The sequence below is a fragment of the Euleptes europaea genome, chromosome 10, assembly GCF_029931775.1.
Source record: "Euleptes europaea isolate rEulEur1 chromosome 10, rEulEur1.hap1, whole genome shotgun sequence".
Lineage (NCBI taxonomy): Eukaryota > Metazoa > Chordata > Lepidosauria > Squamata > Sphaerodactylidae > Euleptes > Euleptes europaea.
The window spans coordinates 51566978-51589125 of record NC_079321.1 but is presented as its reverse complement, the minus strand read 5'-3'; the positions used below and the strand labels follow the sequence as shown (position 1 = coordinate 51589125).

The window sequence follows — 22148 nt, the reverse complement described above, 5'->3', positions numbered from 1 at the left end:
GGAGATTAAGGACAGACAAAAAGAAGTCTTTCTTCATACAGTGTATAGTTAATCTGCGGAACCCGCTGCCAGAGGATGCGGTGATAGCCACCAACTTGGAAGGATTTAAAAGGGGAGAGGACAAATTCATGAAGGATTGGGCTATCAAGGACTACTAATAATGATGGCTATCTACTCCCTCCAGGTCCAGTGGTAGTATGCCTCTTTAGATGAGTTGCTGGAGAGCAAAGACAGGATGATGCAGTCTTCCTGTCCGTGGGCTTCCTAGAGGTTGGCCACTGTGCAAACAGAATGCTGGATTAGATGGGTCTTTGGTCTGGTCCAGCATGGCTCTTCTTGTGTTCTGAAGTTTGAGGTGTTGTTACTAAAGAATATCTGCCATTCAACAGTGCCATAAAATACTATACTCTGTGGCCCAGAAAATATGCCATGTTTATCTAAAACACATTATACCTCTTGGCACAACAAGGCAAGGCTGTACGAGGAAAAGCCTTTGAATTCTACATGTGCTCAGAGTGCCATCTAGTGTACATTTCTGAGCACTTATTATGAAGCTGCTTAGCAAACTTTCACATATTCACTTTCTGTTCGTAACCTCTGCGGAGTGATCTCTGGCAGGCAAACGTGAACCTGCATCGCCAATACCATTTTCAACATTATTGAAAAGCTGGAGAAGAATACACTTTGCCTCTGTGTGGTCCTTCCACCATGCAAACACAAAAGTGCAGTAAGCTTTCTATTTGTAAATACTCTTCTCTAAAAATCATGCAGCCAGTAGCAGAAATGAAACACATCATGCAATTAAGTAAATGCATGCAAATGTTTTCGCTTGGTTCTTGCTGTCCCTTCACAGAATTCTAAGAAGTTCTCCCCATATCACTTGTAAGCGATTATACACATACACACATTAATATGCATATACAAACATATATACGGCCAGGAACTGTAGCAGGGTGTAGCATCCTTGCACTTAACGGTAAATAACTCATACAGGAAGAAATTAAAGCTGCTAGGAAAAAAGCTACAGTTGGGAAATTACTGAGCTCTGCATTGGCCAGTATCAAGAAACCATTAAGTCCAGTCATAAAACAGAATACTAAGTAAGCTAGCTTCAAATTTGTCAGAGTGTTCCTACCACTGACGGTTAAAAAAAATGGAATGAATTATGCTAGTAAAAATTAAAATGATAGTGCAAAATTACATATACATAAATGACTCCAGCTGGGGAAACCTACATGCATTAGACAGGAAAAAAATGCAGTCTACAGATCTAACAGCAGCTATTTGCCATTATAGCTTAAAAAACCCATGTACCGAAGCATTTTATCTACAATACAAGATGCTAGAATCAAATATAGTGGTTTCAGCGCAGCTCTAATGCTTCACATATGCAAAGGTTCCCCACTCTTACACAATGCACATGATTAACCCCAACCTTCAAATCAAGTCTGCAAGCTACATCTGGTTGTTCATAGCTGGAAACAAGAACAGATAGATTTCAGCCTGTTACACCTAAGTCCTTTTTATACAAATTCTGTAGCGTAACACCGTAAGACCAAATAAAAGCAATGCAGAGTAAGAAGGGTGCTGTTAACACAGGAAGGAGAAATTATACTGCATTTTAGTTTAATTGAAAACAAAAGAAGGGGCTTTATATAAACAGCCATAGTAAACTTCACATAGCTTATCCTTCTTATTGATATAGTTTTCCCAAGCACTAGGGTACAGCGCATTCAGCAAATAATGTTCTTAAGTGAGTGTACTATGACAAGAGATCTAAAGAACACAAATCGCAACTTAACAAAAACCACTTGGAATAAGTCAACATACTGCCGAACACCAAGCACAAGTACAATCTGTTTTGTCATCTGGTACTTAGCTAGACTACTGCATGTAATTACTAACCAGAAAGTGACCCTGAAGGGTAAAAGGGGCAGTGCCAACAATCACAATGGCTTGGACTCAACACATTCTCAAATAAAAGCATATTTCCAGTTCAAAAAAAAAAGTGAAATTCTGTCCCATTATTGGTTGAGGTTGGATTTGACTCTTCAATTTCAAGCAGATCTAAAACAAGGAACTGAAGTAAAATGGAACCCAGAACTGGAACATACTTGGTTTTCTCAATAACGGAACACAGAATTAGAAAGCTAACTTTCAAAGTCTGTAACCAAAAGCTAATAAGCCACCAAATTGCATGCTCGGTTCTCCTAGGATGCTGCTGGGGGAGGGGACAACCCAGAGAGCCTTAGGCCTCTATCGATGGGGTACGGTTTCTTCCCCAGAGGTCATGAGGTCTCTAGAACTGTGAATAGGTAAAACAGACATTCGACTCACCCTCCTACATCTTTACTGGACATTCCAGAACTCTGCCGCCATGTGACAATACTTCTGCTTCCAGAAAGGACAAAGAAAAGCACTAAATCCTCTTTGGAAGACAGGTGTGTGCACAAGGAGAGGAGCTTGGGGAATAGATTGACCCTGACACTGGCTTATCTCGAAGATATGCTGCCATAAGAGCCAGTCATGCCTGCGCAGGCCCCCAGTGCCGTTGTCCTGCTCTTGGGCATTGGCTCTGCTGTGGGGCAGCTACGCGGTGGGGCAACTCAGGAGCAGAGCTCTGCATCAGTGTAACTGTGGGTGGATTGTGGGGCATGGCCGGAATTAGTCCACTCCCTAAGCCCTTTCAGCCCAGGAACACCCCCTGACAGAGGGGGTGGCTATGCACTGACAAGTAAGCAGAAGACTGTTCCCCCAACCTCCTTCCCCCTTTTCTCTGGTCTGTGGCCAGAAGCCACCCTGACGACACCTCCCATACCGGAGCCTAGCAGCCAGCAAGGGTGGCAGCAGCCCCAGACCCCCCACCCCCAACCCCTCACACAAGGGTGTCTGGTGTATGGCCACTGGGCCAGAACTGCTGTCAGGGGAGGGGGGCCAAACTTTTGGCTCTGCATTGGACTAGCAGTTCAGGCTGCTGCCGAGCTCCCTCTTGGACAGGATGCTATTGGAGGGGGAGGCCCACCATGCTGAGTGGATAACCACACAATCCTTGAACTCATTCCCTTGCAGGGACAGACTCCCATGGAGCAGATGTCAAGGCAGACCCATCATTTGTTGTTGGTTTGGTCATGAGTGCCAGACAGGTGAGGGTGTTTTGGATAGCATGAGCCTTTGCCAGGGCATGGTGGCTGTGGCAGAGGTCCGCCCTAAGGGCCACGGAGCAGACTGTTTGGCGACCCCTGAGGGACCTGTCAGCACCCGTCAAGGAACTCCTGGCCCTTTGCTGTGGATGCACATTCTGTGTTTTGACATTCTGCAGGTGGAGATCCAACAGGGAGAGCTGCAGCTCCAACCACTGACATCCTGTGCCACACTGTGCCCTGGCTGCAGAGCGAGCCTGCCGTTGGAAGGTATCAATCGTATGCAGTCTGCTGCCCCTCTTGGTCCTCTGCTCCATTTAGGCCACCTGAGTATCACCAAAACTGAAGAACAACCAACCCACCTCTTATACATATCCAGCAGTCATCTTTCTTATTATGTTTGGCGAGCAATTCTTCAGTCACTTCTATTAATCCTCCTTTCAGACCAGAAAGATCTTTCCCACTCTTAGTTAACCGAATCCAGTCCATAAGGCTTCGGCCTGGTTTTAAAGGTACCTAAAAAAGGGATGACGAAAGGAAAGGAGTACATTAACATAAAGAGCATGGAAGCAAACCAGATTGAATGCAGTGACTTCGCTAGTAACAGCTAAAATCCTTCTCAGTTTTATTTTGAAGCAACCTATAAAACCATTAAAAGTAGAAGCATAAAACAGTTAAACTACAATAGGACGCAGAATACATAGGAAATGCCCCTTCTTCATTCTAATTTTACATTATTTTATCTAATTAAAGGGCAGGAGTAACCAAGCACCAGAAATAGATTTGTACTTATACTCACTTTTAATTAAAAAATTAATTCACAAGGCAGCTTGTAGCCATTCTTTGTCTTCCATAAAGTGTAATTATTAATTTACTATCCTACCATGTTAACAGTTTAATTTTAAGAAGAAAAATAACCCTCTCAATAACTAATCCTAAATGACCATATTAGATCAATAACTCAATGAATCACTTATTTTTTTGTATATTGTCCTATTTATAAATACTCCTTCCTTTAAAACATTGATTAGTATTTGGTAATTTCTATAAATGCACAGAAGTATATTAAATGTGGCCCTGACCTGGATAGCCCAGGCTAGCCCATCAGATCTCGGAAGCTAAGCAGGATCAGCCCCTGGTTAGTACTTCGATGGCTATTACTCTTGGGAAAACTGGTGACCATCGGTGCCTTCCACTGACAAATCACAGGATCTAGCCCAAAGGTTGCATGAGCTCAGCTGATCTATCGCCACTTCAACTGATAAATATAGTTTGTCTCTGTATTAGTCTATTATTAACTTCATTTATTGCTCACCTCTCTCATAGAGACTCAAGGCAGAATACTAATGCAATAGGATTTAGGATTACAGGACTAGAAAACGATGCAAACAAAACTGCCTAAAGCAGCAATATACAATAATGTAGAAAGAGGATTGCAAAAGGCAGAATACAACACATTAAAAGCAAAGTGATACATACAACAAATGTATATAATAATAGGATTGTACTCTGTTATGACAACAGGTATTATATACAACTGGTATTTTCATGTCAGTTACTGTGTTTAAAGGTTTTTTGTTTTTGTTTTTGTCTAATTACCCAACAAATGTGCCCCTGCAACTTTCTAATCAATGTAGGGCTCTCCAGTTTTTCTAGAACAGCTGCCCATACCAGACATCAATCTTTCACACATTATGTAATTGTCACAAAGTGGAAGTCTGTGAGAACAGTTAAGGCTGCATTTTCACTTCCATTTAATCTTAAACTAGTGTAAATTTTAGTGAAAACCAGACAAGAAAAATTATTTTTCAAAATAAAAAACAAACCGTAAAGATAAAAGTAATGAACACAATGTTAAGGCCATCTAACTACATAACAATAACATTTCCACCATCACTGAAATGTCGGGAGGGGGACAGGAAGTGCAAGTATCTCACAGTCTCCTTTCCATGCCTACTTCCCACTCCCAAACCAGAATGCTCAAAACTCAAATAGCTTCTGGCAAAAGAGAGCATGAATCTTACTTTATAGACAGGACAAAAGTGCAGACAGGCACTTTGTTTCCCTCCTGTCTTCCTACATTGTTTGTGCCCATAAGGAGGTACAGATACCTAAGGAGGTACAGATTCAGCCCCAATTTGTTGTTTGAGGTATCCTTATCACCTAGATTATATTAAAAGACTGAACACTTATGTTACATGCATTGAACTGTTAGAAGGGGGAAAATTCAGGATTGAATGCTTGCAGGGGGCCAAGCCAAGAAAATGTCAAAGATTTGACAGAATCTCCACGGATTTGCTTCTCTTGTCAAATTCAGGAAGCACTGCCCACAAAGGAGAACTTAGATCTTGCATGATAAATTGCTCCATATAAAAAGACCTACGACGGTGAAACAATTCACTATTTACCACATAGTTCAGCAGGAATCAGATCACAGACTGGCAGCCGTATCCCATGGCTTTCAGGAGGTCAGACGTTCTGCCACAATCAATACAATGCAAACAAAATCCCACATGTGGAATAGTATGATACTAGGCTGGTAGTTTTTGAATAGCAGATGATCAACTGGGCTGACACAGATTAACAAATCAGTGTTTGGCGAGGCGAACCATGATTTGAACCATCACAAGCAAACCAAGCCCTGGTTTCAACAAACTAACCACAACTATGATCTTGCATTAGGTCTGAACCCAGCCAGTCTGTCAGAAGAAAGCCCATTCCTAAGTATTGACATACTCAATTCAGTCAAGCGCTTCACTCAGCACACCACCTTTTAACAGCTACGACAGGCATGAAGCAGGTGAAGTTTCTCCCACATCTCAGCATCTTCCAGGCCCAGGGAGAACTCCACCTGCCGAACAGCCAACTGATAGCAAACTGGTCCCACAAACACGAGACATGCTTCCACTTCCGTGAAGATAATTCACAGTGGGTAGCCGTGTTAGTCTGTCTGCAGTAGTAGAAAAGAGCAAGAGTCCAGTAGCACCTTAAAGACTAACAAAAATATTTTCTGGCAGGGTATGAGCTTTCATGAGCCACAGCTCATTTTTTCAGATACTTTTTGTTAGTTTGTTATTTTTGTTAGTTATTTTTGTTAGTCTTTAAGGTGCTACTGGGCTCTTGCTCTTTTCTACTACTGCAGACAGACTAACACAGCTACCCACTGTGAATTATCTTGTCTGTATTGCTCGTCGTTCCTATTATTTGCTGTCTTTAACGCAGTGATGGCGGCTCAGGAGCCACATGTGCCTTTTTGACAGACCACGCGTGGTTCACTCTGAGCACCCTTCTTCAATGTGGCTGTGGCTCACGAAAGCTCATACCCATTTTGATCTAATTCAGATTTGTTAAAATAATTAAGAAAAGATATGAATTAATTATATTTATAAGTAAATGATATGGGTGGTTTATTGCAAAGAATTAGACAATAGATACGAAGAGAGCAACAATGATAACAAAGAGACAGAGGAGGGGAGAGGGGAAGTCAAAGATATACATGTTAGCTATGATAAGGAAAAGTTTGTTATATTATATAATTTGTGAATGGATATTTGTAATCGAATATGAACAAATAAATTTTTTATTAATTACGAAAGCTCATACCCTGCCAGAAAATATTTTTGTTAGTCTTTAAGGTGCTAATGGACTCTTGCTCTTTTCCACTTCCGGTCAGACCCCCCCCCCCCGCCGCCCTCCATTAGCAACCCCGTAACACAGACAGGCCCTGCAAGGGGGCTGCTACGCGTGTCACCCCCACCACGCCAGCCCGCCCCAGCAAAGCGCCCCCCGTCAGACGAGGCTCTCCCCGCACCTTGCTGCGCCCCGCCACGGCCGCCCGCTGCTGCGAGCCGGGGGCGGGGAAGGACGGAGCCGGGACGTTCAGCATCCTCCTCCACACAAGCCGCCGCCGCCCTGTTTACCGACCACTTCCGGGTTCCGCCCGTCGCCAAAGCCCGCCCTTGAATGGGGGGGGGGAGAGGCCGAACAGCTCTGCCGCGCAGGCGCGGAAGCGTGACGTGTAGAGAGGCGCAGCTTGACCTGGATTTGCCGCTCTTTGTGTGTGTGTGTGTGTGAAGTGCAGTCAAGTCGCTTCTTTTTTTAAATTTTTTTTTATTTTCTTCATTTAATATATCAACATAAAAACAATATCCAATGCTAAATAGTAATAATAAAAATAAATAATTGTAAAAAAATAAAATAAAAATAAAATAATATCACTAATTTAACAGTCAAACGACTTCCCCCTTTCCCTCTCCCATCTGAAAATAAACTGTACACACTTTTGCTAACGGAACTAATCCCAATATTATTTTTAATCTGTTCTTATCCTACCCAGCATTATTAAACCAAGGCCAATATAAAATCAATACAAAGTATACATAAGGGATTAGATCAAAGAATATCCTTTAAATGATCCCATTAAAAATTGATTTTCACAGTAAGTTCTCCAAGCCTCCCATTCCCCCCAAAAATTGTACGTTATCATTCTGGTTTATCAAAGCTGTAAGCTTCGCCATCTCAATCAGTTCCAGTGTCTTTTTTATCCAATCTTTTTTGTCTGGTATCTCAACTGTCTTCCATTTAGCCACATATATCAATTGTCAGTCAAGTCGCTTCCAACTCATGGCGACTCTATGAATGAAAGTCCTCCGAAATGTCCTATCTTTGACAGCTTTGCTCAGATCTTGCAAATTGAAGGCTGTGGCTTCCCTTATTGAGTCAATCCATCTCTTGTTGGGTCTTCCTCTTTTCCTGCTGCTCTCAACTTTTCCTAGCATGACTGTCTTCTCCAGTGACTCTTTGCCTTCTCATAACGTGACCAAAATACGATAGCCTCAGTTTAGTCATTTTAGCTTCTAGGGTCAGTTCAGGCTTGATTTGATCTATAACCCACTGATTTGTTTTTTTGGCAGTCCATGGAATCCGTAACACTCTCCCCCAACACCACATTTCAAAGGAATCTATTTTCTTCCTGTCCACTTTCTTCACTGTCCAGCTTTCACACCCATACATAGTAATAGGGAATACGATGGCATGGATTAATGTAGTCTTGGTGGCCAGTGACACATCCCCACGCTCCAAAATATCTTCTAGCTCCTTCATGGCTGCCCTTCCAGTCTCAATCTCCTTCTGATTTCTTGGCTGCAGTCTCCCTATTGGTTGATGGTGGAGCCAAGGAATGGAAAGTCTTGAACAATTTCAATTTCCTCATTAATTTCCTATCCTTAATAGCCTTGCTCATCTCTTGCAAACTGAGGGCCATGGCTTCCTTGGTTGAGTCAGTCCATCTCATATTGGGTCTTCCTCTTTTCCTTCTGCCCTCAACTTTTCCTAGCATCAATGTCTTCTCCAGGGCTTCTTGTCTTCTCACTATGTGACTTATGATAGCCTCAGTTTCATCATTTTCACTTCCAGGGAGAGTTCATGGCGACTCTATAAATGAAAGTCCTCCAAAATGTCCTATCTTTGACAGCCTTGCTCAGGTCTTGCAAATTGAGGGCTGCGGCTTCCTTTATTGAGTCCATCCATCTCTTGTTGGGTCTTCCTCTTTTCCTGCTGCCTTCAACTTTTCCTGGCATGACTGTCTTTTCCAGTGACTCTTTGCCTTCTCATAATATGTCCAAAGTACGACAGCCTCAGTTTAGTCATTTTAATTCTCAAAACTCTGCATGGGGGCTTATTGTTGAGTTTTGAGAATTTGGCCCCAGGGAAAATGTGCATTTAAAGAGCAGCAAATCCAAGGCAAAACCTCCCGTGCATTTTCGCCCTAAGAGGCGAGAACTGTAAATCAGGGCTGTGCGCCGGGGGCCGTCTTAACAGCATTATAGCCCCCCCCCCCCGAGCAAAACAGCGCGCTGGGACACCCCCCACACACCTACACAACCACTCACAGGAATAAATTGTTAATGTTCAATAAAATTAAAGATATATTGCTTGGTGCTCCCATAATGAACAAGTCCTTTCTTACATTATACTTCAGTATTTACTCTTAATCCAAAGCCACATTAACATTAACATTGTTCATTATCTTTAGTAAAACACATGCTAAATATGCATTTTCCAATAACAAATATTTATAGTTTAGTATAGTCTTTATTTATTCATTGTCAGCAAGTCACAACATACATAGATTATACATTATCCCTATGCTTGTGGGCCCTGGGCAACTGCCCAGCGTGCCCATGCGTTAAGATGGCCCTGCTGTGCGCTGGTTAACTGCCTCATGTATCTCACTTGGCTACCTAAACACTAGGTTTTGTTCTTCTGGGCGCTGATGGTCGGCGTGAGGCCTGAGTTTGCACGTTTACTCAGGAGTAAGCCCACGTAGCGCCTGTTCACACTCACAGCCCTGTTAATGGGTGGGATTTTCTTCCAAATAAATTATTGGACGTTTGCATGGCCTTAGGGTCCTCTAAAGGTTGTCGTATTCCTTCCCGGTTATTGACACCATGAGAGGAAAGAGAAGGAGAGAGTAGGGTTGCCAACCTCCAGGTAGTAGTAGATCTGCTATTACAGCTACTCTCCAGCCGACAGAGATCAGTTCCCCTGGAGAAAATGGCCGCTTTGGCAATTGGACTCTATGGCATTGAAGTTCCTCCCCTCCCCAAACCCCTCCCTCCTCAGGCTTCGCCCCAAAAACCTCCCACCAGTTGCAAAGAGGGACCTGGCAACCGGTCGCTCTGTCACTCCATGTGTCTCCTCTGTTCATAAGGAGCGCTCTTATGTATGGATACTTGGTTAACTTTTTTTAAAATGTAATCTGCTTTGAAGAGCATAACATGTGTCAAAAATTGGTATATAAATAATAAGGCTGAGTGCTTTGATTCTATAACTTCACACATGTTGTCAGATATAGTAATATGGATAAATAAACTGTTGTCTCGATGTCTTAAACTAAAGGTCCCAAAAACGAAAGAGAAAGCTAGGTATGCTTCACAGGAAGCGGCTTTATACTCAGACTATAGAATTTCAAGGTCAGTATTGCCTTGACTTAAATTGCAGTTTTCAGGGCCCCCTATAGAAGTCTTTCACATCACATGCTGCCTGAACATTTTAACTGGAGTTGCTGGGGATTGAACCTAGAAGCTTCTGAATTCAAAGAAGGTTCATCTGTCATTGCTAGTTGAACTATTAATTCTCTAGTTGGCCTCAGAAATTCAGATCTCTTTCATTTCTCTGTTCACAAATACAGTGCTGCTGGCTTGTGTGTGTGTGTAAAGTGCCGTCAAGCCACAGTTGACTTACAGCAACCCGTAAGGTTTTCAAGGCAAGTGATTGAGCAGAGTTTGTCTGCCATCACCTTCCTCTGCAGAGTCTTCCTTGGTGGTCTCCCATCCAAGTACTGACCCTACTTAGCTTCTGAGATCAGGCTATACTATACCATTCCACATTCTCACTTTGAGCACCATAAAATAAATAATGAGAGTACCTCACACATCATCGCTATAATTAAAAGTGTCTCTAACAACAGCTTAACCTCATCCACTGAAAGCCAGCCAAAATAGGAAGGGTTCATATTGCTCTGAAAGATGCTTAGGTTTTGGTATCTGATAACGGGAAGAGGTTGATAGCTATGAACCAGCCACCAAGAATATCTTCCTTGTATAATAGGATATCATATTGGAGCAAGGGCATATGCCAGTTAATTAAAAAATGCAGCTCAAAAGTTATTAACTGGGTTTAAGCAGGCATTTAAGCTACATTTATTTAGGAGTGAGGCAGTAGTGCTATACTTGCTTGGGAGTAAATGTCTTGATTAAACTCTAAGATTGTATGCATACATAGAATTGGACTTGATGTATGTTGTCTTAAGAACACTATAAACTTTTGTTTTAGTTGAGGTGTTATTCCCAACCATTATTTTAGAACAGGTCATTTGAAATCATCAGGATTACTCTTCAGCAAATGAATTTATTGTTAATGCTCTTTAAACAATACAGTCCTCTAGTAGTAACAATTTAGGGCTGCTTCGTGTTTTACATTTCCTGTATAGAATACAAGAGCCAGCATGGTGTAGTGGTTAAAGTGACAGACCTGAGAAACCCAGGTTCAAATCCCAACTCTGCCATGGAAGCTTGCTGGGTGACCTTGGGCAAGTCATACACCCTCAGCCTGAACCTGGCTAGTATTTGGATGGAAGACCTCCAAGGAATACCAGTGTCATGACAGGGAGGCAGGCAATGGCAAACCACCACTGAATGTTTCTTGCCTGGACATCCCTATCGGTCACCATAAGACAGAGATAGACAGACAGACAGAGGAGAGAAAAAGAGAGAGATAAAACACCTGTGCGAGGGAAGTACCTTTTCTATACCAATAAGGTAAAGGTCTCCTGTACAAGCACCCGGTCATTCCTGACCCATGGGGTGACGTCACATCCAGACGTTTACTAGGCAGATTTTGTTTACGGGGTGGTTTGCCAGTGCCTTCCCCAGTCATCTTCCCTTTACCCCCAAGCAAGCTGGGTACTCATTTTACCGACCTCGGAAGGATGGAAGGCTGAGTCAACCTTCAGCCGGCTACCTGAAACTGACTTCCGTTGGGATCGAACTCAGGTCGTGAGGAGAGCTTGGACTGCAGTACTGCAACTTACCACTCTGCCCCACAGGGCTCTTTTTCTATACCAAAGATCTCCCAAATTTTTAAGCATGTGGGCAATTGAGGAACTTTGAGAATACCCATTGCAAAATGGCTGCTGTGAGAGCTGAGACCAAGTGTTGGGAGGTTCAAACTCCCCATCCCTTTGTCTCCCCCTCTCGACAGTCATCTAGCTACCTGTGCAATTGTGGATATTTCTATTACGTTTATGGAGCTGATGGTACAGAAAGTGATTTGTTTCAGAAGTGAATGTGTGTGTTTTTTAATGTGTAATATATAAAGACACCAAATACTGGAATTATAAAAATAAAAAATACTTTTTAATTAAGAATAATTTACATATAAATTAGTTTAAAATACCTATGATAGTATGTTGATATTAACATTAACTTAATCCACACATAAGCGTTTAGTACAGTCGATAGCCCAGTTCTGCTCTTAGGAGTCATGCTCCATGTCATCATTCTCCTCCTCACTCTCTGAGTCTTCATAGAATGAAATTGTGGCTTGGACGGGGAAGTTTCTCAGCAGTGCTTCAGCTTCTTGATACAAATAGTCAAAGCACCTCGATTTGGGCCAGAATAATCTAAAAGAAATACACAGCATGGTCATTGTTGTTTCTTAAAATACTATTTAATGGACAAGTCACACTCAACCTAGACTTAATTGCATGGCAATATTTCTTCAGGTCTTGAAGACATTCGACTGAACAACTAAACTACAAGCAGTTAACAATATGCTAATTATTACTTTTGGTACAAAGAAGATACCATTTAGTGGACATAGAGACTGGATTTCCCATAGGCTGTCAAGACTGTTGAGTATTTTTCAGTTTGTTTGGAAGAACATGAAAACTAATTCTATATTCACAGCCTGCCTTACAGTCTATCACGAATTATTCTGAGGTCATATATAAAATGCTAATGATGCTCAGATCTCTCTCACACACTCGCAAACCATGTAAACATGATGCCAGTATCTGAAGAGCAGAGTCAGTATTGCAGACACAAAAGTACTTCTGGTCCTCACAATGCAATCCTAAGCACAGTTATACCCTTCTAAGACCATTGACTTCAGTAGACTTGGGAGGGTGTAACTCTGCTTAGGACTGCACTGTTAGTTCAGTGACACCCCCCCTCCCCCCCGTGAACATATACAGGAGCACTATTTCAGCTTTCCCAAATAACTGCAACATTCCCATCAGAAGCTGCTTTTTAAACTTCACCTTCTCCCTGCAAATGCCCTCTCCCTGGCTGTGTCTCCCCCAGCTTGGCTTTGTTTATGACTGGGGAAGAACGGAACTGAAAATTCTGGAAGGGGGGCGTTTGAAGAGAAGAATCAATATACAGCTACAGATTAAATTCCCCATCGCTCCAAGGATTCTTCCCACAAATGCAGAGCCCTTTTTCTGCATTTGTGTTATGAGACAAACCCATCATGTTTACTTCATAATATGTAGCTCCATTCTTATTTTCCATTAGCAACAGCTACAAAATTACAACACAAAATGGAAATTTAATCAGACATTTGACCACACATATCCAAACATAATCAGAGGCATTTCGCAGCTAAGGTTTCCACACAATAAAATATTAAGTGATGTTTCTAACACAAAATACTTTTGAAGAGTTCAGTTCTGGTAACAGCAATACTTTTACATACATATTTCAGAGAATATTGGAAAGCAGACATAAGTATACCGTACACTAAGGGATAGAACCTGTCGTTCAATTGGGGCTGTTTGAACACTGATTCTCCAATGGAGGGCAACTTGGCCCTCAACTTTCCTGGTTGTTGTGATGAAAGTTTCCTTTCCTGGGCTACATACTGAAATAATCAAGATTCCACAAGATTTGTAACTACTCACATACAATCATAGAATTGAATCATAGAGTTGGAAGGGACCACCAGGGACATCTAGTCCAACCCCCTGCACAATGCAGGAAATTCACAACTACCTCCCCCCCACACACCCCAGTGACCCCTACTCCATGCCCAGAAGATAGCCAAGATGCCCTCGTTATTGAACAGTCACTTCTAATTACACATATATCAAATATGCCTTAATGGCATTAGATGGGAAAATAAGGATGCAATACAGATGCATATGAGCAGTCATAAATCCCATATGAGCCAGAATGATTTATGTACACACAAGCAGTTGGAAACTCTGCCACCAATAGCATCTCTGCAGCAGGCACATTCTCATTTACTGTGTGTACCTGAATACACAATTTGGAACTGCAAGTCATTTCAGAGGGGAACATTATTAAGTGACATACAGCATTCCACACCCACTTCACTGTCATTCATTGGCCGGGCTGTCCTCAGATGAGGTGAAAGACCACACAAAAGACCTAAAATGTTATTCTATAGGATTCTATTGGTTCTAAATTGTAAGGTTTTAACTGTGACTTGTAAGACTCCTTGAGCCATGAGGAAAGGTAGGATATAAATATGTGGACCTGGCTCAGCCACTGAAGCTCAGTATCATATACCTCACAGGAATCCAGTTCAGCAGTAAATGGGCTATGGACTACACTATACCTTGCCCACCAGGTGAAACAGGTGCGCAGTACAGACAACCGCCTCAAGAAGAAGCAAGTTTGGGGGGACAGAGCTATATGGTAACTCATCCCTGGATTCTTGGGAAGCAGTAGGAGAGGTGTGTATATAAAGTGCTGTAAAGTCATAGCCAACATATGGTGACCCCCATAGGGTTTTCAAGTCAAGTGATTAAGCAGAGATGGTTTCCCATTGCCTTCCTTGGTAAAGTCTTCCTTGGGGGTCTCCTATCCAAGCACCAACCCTGCTCAGCTTCTAATATCAGACAAGATGAGGCTATACTATACCATTACACATCCCCTGGTAGAAAAAGATACCACCCCCATGAAACAGCATGAATTCATTAAAAAGGAGAACCATGTCAAAAGCATGGGGGAAGAAAAAACACATCTTGGGAAACAAGAGCCAATGTGGTATAGAGGTTAGAATGCTGGATTAGGATCTCAGAGACTCAGGTATGAATCCCTATTCTGCTGTGGAAGCTTGCTGGGTCATCTTGGGCCAGTCACACATTCTCACGTAACCTTCTTCAAAGGGTTGTCATGAGGATATGATGGAGGACAGGAAATTGATGCAAGCTACTATTAGGGAGAAGGTGTGTTATAAATAAAGTAAATAAGTTTCCAGTCTCCAAGAATGCTTGAAGTCTGGGGCAATGGGGAATAGGAAGAAATGGGGAAATTAGTCATTATATCTTATTTTCCTTGGGGGAGGGGGTTGGACTTTGATCTTATTACCTAAAGCCAAAAGAGAAGCTTTGTATGGTTTTAAAAATGTCATCATTCAAACTGGCCTTCTGTACTTTTAATGGCTCTCTGACAAGCAGAAATTATGCAAGTGAAGCAGTCCTTCCAAGCAAGAAACATCTACCTATTGAAATTCTACAGTTAGAGTCATAGGACAGCTGGCGTAGGAGTTCCACCAGGCCAGATTGGCCACGGATTCTGGAGGGTTTTCTATTTTTTTTCTCCATCTTCTAGGCATGGAGTAGGGGTTGCTGGGGGAGGGGAGGTAGTTGTGAATGTCCTGCATCGTGCAGGGGGTTGGACTAGATGACTCTGGAGTTCCCTTCCAACTCTATAATTCTGTGTGTGTGTGTCAGAGAGAGAGGGAGAGAGAGAATATTTAAAGTGATATTTATGTTTATATCTTACCTGACTGGGTGTGTATACTGTGTGAGCTTTGCTGAGTCTTCTGTAATGTCAGGGAGGCTACTCAGCTAGAAGTTTGAGCAGAAAATGTGATTTAATCAACAGTGGTGAGATAATACAAAAACAGTATCAGTAAGGGCATTTTCACAAGCCTCTTACCTGTGAATGGAAGGTAATTAAACACTGATTAAACCCAGAGCGCTCTGAGTGCAAATCAGCATCTTATTCATTTTAGCCCACATAGCCTTTACATTCAAATTAAACGCGTTAAATTTACATACGGATTTAGCTACCATCTGCGAAACCAATACGAGTTCACTGTACCAGCCAACATTTCAGCTGTAAAAAAACCAAAACGAAGCAGCAGTCCATTCCCACCGCATACTTAAGTAAAATGGGAATCGCGTCCCAGCCTCGATCTAGCGGTGGCTTTGCCGCGTTGAGCGTGTCATTTCCCGGAGCTCGGCCAGTTCCCTTTGGCATGCGGGCAAGGCACCCGGTCCGGACGCTTGGGCTCAAGGAGCTGCTCAGCCCCGACAACCCCCAGCCGGGGGGGGGTGCAGGGGGGGGGGGTGCGGGGTCGGATCACCGCCGCGGATTGCGGCCAGAACCGACACACTCACCGCGCTGCGGGTTCGCCCTCGCGCATCTTTCGGGGCGGCGATCCAAGGTCTCCAAAACCCTTCCGACCTGCGGGGTCAAGCAACGCGCGGTTAGCGAGGCTGCCTGCCTTTTGGGCCGCTTGAACTGTTCGCATTGCTGGAGAGGAAGAGGAAAAAGCGACCCGCCCGCCCCCACCCCTCCAAGCGCAGGCTGCCCCGCGTGGTGGACGAAAGCGCCGGGTACCCTCGTGGACTTTTGCAGCGGATCCGGCTGGCCATGGCTTCGACTGCAGAGGCGCGCCGCGGCGGAGCCGGGAAGTCCCCACGCTCCTTCCTTTGCTGCGCCTCCCCCGGCGACTCTCGCTGCCCTCTTGCAGGGGCGCCTTCTTATAGCCCCTCGCTTGGCCGGCCGCCTTCTCTCATGTGCTGGGAGAGGTCAACAACCATCGCGGGCCGCGCGCGCCAGGCTCAGCAGGGCGCGCGTGCGAGCTCCAAATGGCCCGGGGAGAGGTTTGGCCAGGAGGTGTCGATCGCACTTGGGCAGACACATGGCTCTGGGCGTTAAAGGGGGGGGGGGAGCCTAGCAAGTGATACGGCAAACAAGGGTTCGTGGGGGGAGAGAGAGACCTGAGATCAATATTCAAGAAAACAGTTTATTCTGGCAGCTGCGACCCAGAGCACTCTACCGAGTAAAAATCTCTGAGCCCCAATCATACTGAGGAAGGGATATTTATCCAAATTCAAAATATGACAACCCATCAACATTCAGGGTAGGCTGATAGCACTCCAGACATAGAGGCGGCGCAGTACAGTTCAGTTCTATCCAGTTTCTCCTATCAATGTTTATAGTTCACTCTGACTCTCCATGACTCTTAGCCCACTTCCTTAGCACACAGACATACAGGGATATTCTGCCCAGCAACAAGCCATTCCCTGGCTGTCCTAATACATTTTACAGAAAGGAAAAGAGATTATTACAAATTGCTTAATCAGTGGATCTTCCATAGTCAGGGGAAGTCTACCTGCTGTCACACAAGCAAAGCAGTAATAGCTCTGGGTTGGAAGGATCAAAGTCAATGGGCCATAGAAATCTGGCACAACTCTCTGTTTGAATTTATACGGTCGGATATCGTCGAGATATCGGATTCCGTGGACGGCCCCAAAAAACAAATCAGTGGGTTATAGATCAAATCAGGCCTGAACTGACCCTAGAAGCTAAAATGACTAAACTGAGGCTATCGTATTTTGGTCACATTATGAGAAGAAAAGAGTCACTAGAGAAGACAGTCATGCTAGGAAAAGTTGAGGGCAGCAGGAAAAGAGGAAGACCCAACAAGAGATGGGTTGACTCAATAAAGGAAGCCACAGCCTTCAGTTTGCAAGATCTGAGCAAGGCTGTCAAAGATAGGACATTTTGGAGGACTTTCATTCATAGGGTCGCCATGAGTCGGAAGCGACTGGATGGCACTTAACACACACACACGTCAAGATGACGCGTCAGAAGACTTCATGGGAAGACATGAGCAGGGAAGTCACGAGTAGATGGAAGACCTATTTAGAGTGGATATCAATGGAAGGAAGAAAAGACATTCGGTGGAAGATCCAGACTTTGTGCCCGTGGCTGGGGTTAAGAGACTAAAAATTATAAGAAGGAGTGGGGTTAGGGAGGGGGATGGAAGGGAAGGGAATAAGGAAAGAATACGTTATACAAACAATGTATGTAGAAAAAGAAATATATATTTGAAACTTGTATAAAAATAAATTAAAAAGAAATTAAAAAGCCCACGCTTGGCCCACTCGGCCTGCCGAGGGTCCGGCTTGAGAAAGCGCCCGGGACTCCCCGCAGTCTGTGTTTGGGAAGGACGCCTGCCCTCTCTGCCGGGGCGGGGCTGGAAAGAGGGACGCTTCCTGCCACCGTGGCTGCATGGTTGATATATGTGGCTAAATGGAAGACAGTTGAGATACCAGGGGGGAAAAAGACTGGATGAAAAAGATGCAGGAACTGACCGAGATGGCGAAGCTTACAGCTTTGATAAACCAGAATGATAATGTACAATTTTGGGGGAGGCTTGGAGAATGTACTGTGAAAACCATTTTTTAAAGGGGCCATTAATGCATACTCTTTGATCTAATCTCTTATTTACACTTTGTACTAACTTTTATATTAGGTATTGATTTAATAATGGTGGATACGATAAGAACAGGTTAATTGAAATAATATTGGGATTCGTTCCGTTAGCAAAAGTTTATACAATTTATTTTTAGATGGAAGAGGGAGTGGGGGAAGTCATTTTATTGTTAAATTAAAGATATTACTTGTTTTTCTTTTTATTATTACTATTATATTGTTTCTGTTGATATATTAAATGAAGAAAAATAAATATATATATATAAAAAAAGAAAGAGGGACGCTTCCTATGTTGGCACATTTATTTCTGCAAGGATTTCCTCCCACACACCCACGCACAATATTGGGCCTGACAGACTGCGCAGGTGCACGTGACGGAGATGCAGAGCTGCAAGTCTGGGTGTTGTTGCTTAGAAATAAAACAGACTTCGATTAATGGGTAGGTTTGCTTCCAGGTAGTGGCTGGAGATCTCCTGCTATTACAACTGTTTTTAGGGAGGGATATAAACTCCCCAATGTTATTTTTGTAAGATTTCAGGTGTTTCTGCAAGCCTGGGGGGGGTATCATATTTTGGTCACGTCATGAGACGACAAGAGTCACTGGAAAAGACAGTCATGCTAGGAGAAGTTGAGGGCAGCAGGAAAAGAGGAAGACCCAACAAGAGATGGATTGACTCAATAAAGAAAGCCACAGCCTTCAATTTGCAAGATCTGAGCAAGGCTGTCAAAGACAGGACATTTTGGAGGACTTTCATTAATAGGGTCGCCATGAGTCGGAAGCGACTTGACGGCACTTAACACACACACACGGGGGGGGGGGGGTCCTCCAAGTTTTCAGGAAAATCTGTTTTGTTTCAGTGTGGCCCTGATCAATGGATTTAGATATCTACAGGTTGCGCCACACTACACTATTTGAAATATAAGCTCACTTTTTGAAAGACTGGGACTTCTTGTACTGGGTCCAAGGGCCATCATTAAAGAAGTATAGAAGCCAGGGCGCAAGCTTGGCAGTCATATGAATCCTCACTGACAGCTATTTTCCCTCTGCAGTGCACAGGATACTCGCCCTGCAGCACAAGCCTATAAATGTATACTCTGATAAGTCCCACTAAATTCAGTAGAATTTAACCCCAGGTATGTGGGCTAGGGTTGCCAGGTCCCTCTTAGCCACCGGTGGGCAGGGTTTGGGGAGGGGAGGGACTTCAATGCCGTAGAGTCCAATTGCCAAAGCAGCCATTTTCTCCAGGCCATTTTCTCTATCAGCTGGAGATCAGTTGTAATAGCAGGAGATCTCCAGCTAGTACCTGGAGGTTGGCAACCCTAATGTGGGCACAGAATTATGATCAATTGTAACAAATATTTGTTATTGAATTGGAATTTCAGGCATAAGACTTGTGCTATTAAAAGGAATAGTAGTGCTCTTCTGAAGGGCAAGAACTGACTATAAAGACTTTTTAACAACAGAAATGAATCCCTGTGACTTCATTAAGGTCAACAGATTCTTTTTTATTACCATTTTATGCAAATACGTATTTTTATGAACAGATCCATAGGACCGTTGTGGATTTTATATTTCTACAGAGTATTTTATGTTCAATTAATTGAATTTCAGCATCTACAAGTAACCCTAATCTCTTACCAACAAAATTTGTTTATGTGTGTTTGTGCATACATACATCCACATGTAACAGAATATACATGGGAAACACTCATCATACCGAATGATCTAAATACAAGTTTAATGCTTTCCTGTAGCAGTGCTTTCAGAATAGGGGAAAAGGTAAGGTATGCAGCAACCCTAACAATCACACCTGGCCTGTTTTTTGGCACCTAAGTATTCCTTGTTCTAACATTAGGTAAAAAGGTAAAGGTCCCCTGTGCAAGCACCGGGTCATTCCTGACCCATTGGGTGATGTCACATCCTGACGTTTACTAGGCAGACTTTGTTTTACAGGATGGTTTGCCAGTGCCTTCCCCAGTCATCTTCCCTTTAACCCCCAGCAAGCTGGGTACTCATTTGACCGACCTCGGAAGGATGGAAGGCTGAGTCAACCTTGAGCCGGCTACCAGAAGCCAACTTCCATTGGGATCGAACTCAGGTTGTGAGCAGAGCCTGGACTGCTGTACTGCAGCTTACCACTCTGCGCCATGGGGCTCTTTGTTCTAATATTACTTAAGCATTTTATAAGACCTGTTAAGAATTCCCTTTAGTTTAGAAATAGTAACTTGTGACTATTGTAAATACAGTATAGAAACCAGAAGAAAACCTACTTCAATTTGAATACAAACTGGAAATGGAAAAAACACTCTGTGGTTGCTTCCACCTGGGGGTGATTCCCTGTTTTCCTCTCATGACCTCTGTGAATGCCTTTTCATGTGCTTTAGCAAGATAGATTCCACATGGGGGTTTCCCCTGTGCTTTCAACTTCCGCTTACCCCCTTCAAGTGTGTTTTCCTGTATTTTTAAGCTGCAATTTGTATATTACGATCTTGTTTTACTAGTGTGTGTTTTTAAGCTGCCAAAACTTTGCCAATGGTGGGATAGGGGAAATGGCACCAGATGTGGGCAGAAATCCAATCCTTTCCTTCTATACTTTCCCCACACCTGCTTTGGCTGCGATCTTTAAGAAAGACCATACCTAAACTTGGCAAAAGGTGCAGCAGAACCAAGGAAACTCTGAAAGGGAATGACTGGACAATGCTTTGACTGCCCCTTATAACCACTACAGTTTGAGAGGCAAGGTGGTACAAGAACTCCATGTGGAAGCAAACTTTCATTTTGGGAAATCCGTGACATTCTCTTTTTATTAAAACTAAATCATATCTGCCTTTTAAATTAATCGACATGTTTTGTAACTTAAACAACATATGTTTTCATTGCTATGATGCAAACCCTAGGACATCATCGGAATGATGTATTTATTGTTAAGTTGTCTACAGCACTGCAGTACATATCAAATTTCACTAGTGTTATTTTAGCTTAACAAAATTGTGAAGTAGGTGAATGGAAAGATAACAGCTTAGCCAAGGCGACCCAATGAGCTTCATAGCTGAGCTGGGATTTGAATCTAGGTCTCCTAGAAATTGTACCCCAGTGTGTTCCAAAACCCACAAAGTACAAGCCCTACAATTCAAAGTAACGAATTTGAATTTAGACCTTTCATTAGCCACGTCATATAAACCTCTACAGAGTATACAGAATCTACAGATTCCAAAGCTGATTCAAGATAATTAGTTTTCATTTCATCTCATAATTTCAATGCTTAAAGCCATGCAGATGTCTAAATTCAGTTTATCCCAGGTTCATGTAGAAGACATCCCTGAATGCAACTGCATTAGTGTGCATTTTGATGTTTGATGATGATTTGTGGACTCTGTTAATAGGATAAGTTCCTCCCAAGTGGAAAAGACTATGCTGAGACAGTGCACTTGGGTGGTTCAGAGAGGCCCATAGAAAATGAACCAGTGTCATGATTGGCTTATGCAGAACTGGGTATAAACTGAATTCAGCCAGCCATATACAGCAATGTTGTCATCCTCACAATTCCATCACTCTGCTCTAGTGGTACAGAATGGGAGCTCCAAGACGGGTCAATATGAGCTGGGTTCAAGCAAATGCTTCCCTGCTTTGGGGGTGACTGTTTCCTTCATACATCTGGATATATTTTGTTCAGGCTAACAACAAATCCTGCCCTGGAGTGCGTAACAGGAACTCACTTTTAAACTTCCAATTAAGTGACCTAGAATAATTCCCAGGCTTTTAAAACTGGCAAACTGGGAATTTTCTCGTCAGTGACACTGCCCTGATTCAAACGTTCAGGCAGAGGTGGGACTGGGGAGAGGCCATGGCTCGGTGGTAGAGCATGTGTTTGGCACGCAGAAGGGCTCTAGTTCAATCTCTGGCATCTCCAGTTAAAAAGATCATGTAATGGATGCTGTGAAAGACCTCGGCCTGAGGTCTATG

At 43.2% G+C, this 22148-nt stretch overlaps 2 protein-coding genes across 2 annotated transcripts in view; both read right to left on the bottom strand.

Moving 5' to 3' along the window:
- LOC130483552 (cytochrome b5 reductase 4) overlaps positions 1-7026 on the bottom strand; it is a 43727-nt gene extending 36701 nt beyond the window's left edge. Inside the window, exons 1-2 of the mRNA XM_056856329.1 lie at positions 6952-7026; positions 3503-3656 (exon numbers count right to left, since the gene is read on the bottom strand). Of these exons, the coding sequence (XP_056712307.1) occupies positions 3503-3656; positions 6952-7026 (229 nt within the window). The remainder of the gene's footprint in view (positions 1-3502; positions 3657-6951) is intronic.
- Positions 7027-12128: 5102 nt separating this feature from the next.
- RIPPLY2 (ripply transcriptional repressor 2) lies at positions 12129-16335 on the bottom strand. Its single transcript, XM_056856186.1, is given in 4 exon segments — positions 12129-12324; positions 15458-15522; positions 16078-16144; positions 16301-16335. Coding segments are annotated over 4 exon segments (363 nt in total).
- Positions 16336-22148: the final 5813 nt, after the last annotated feature.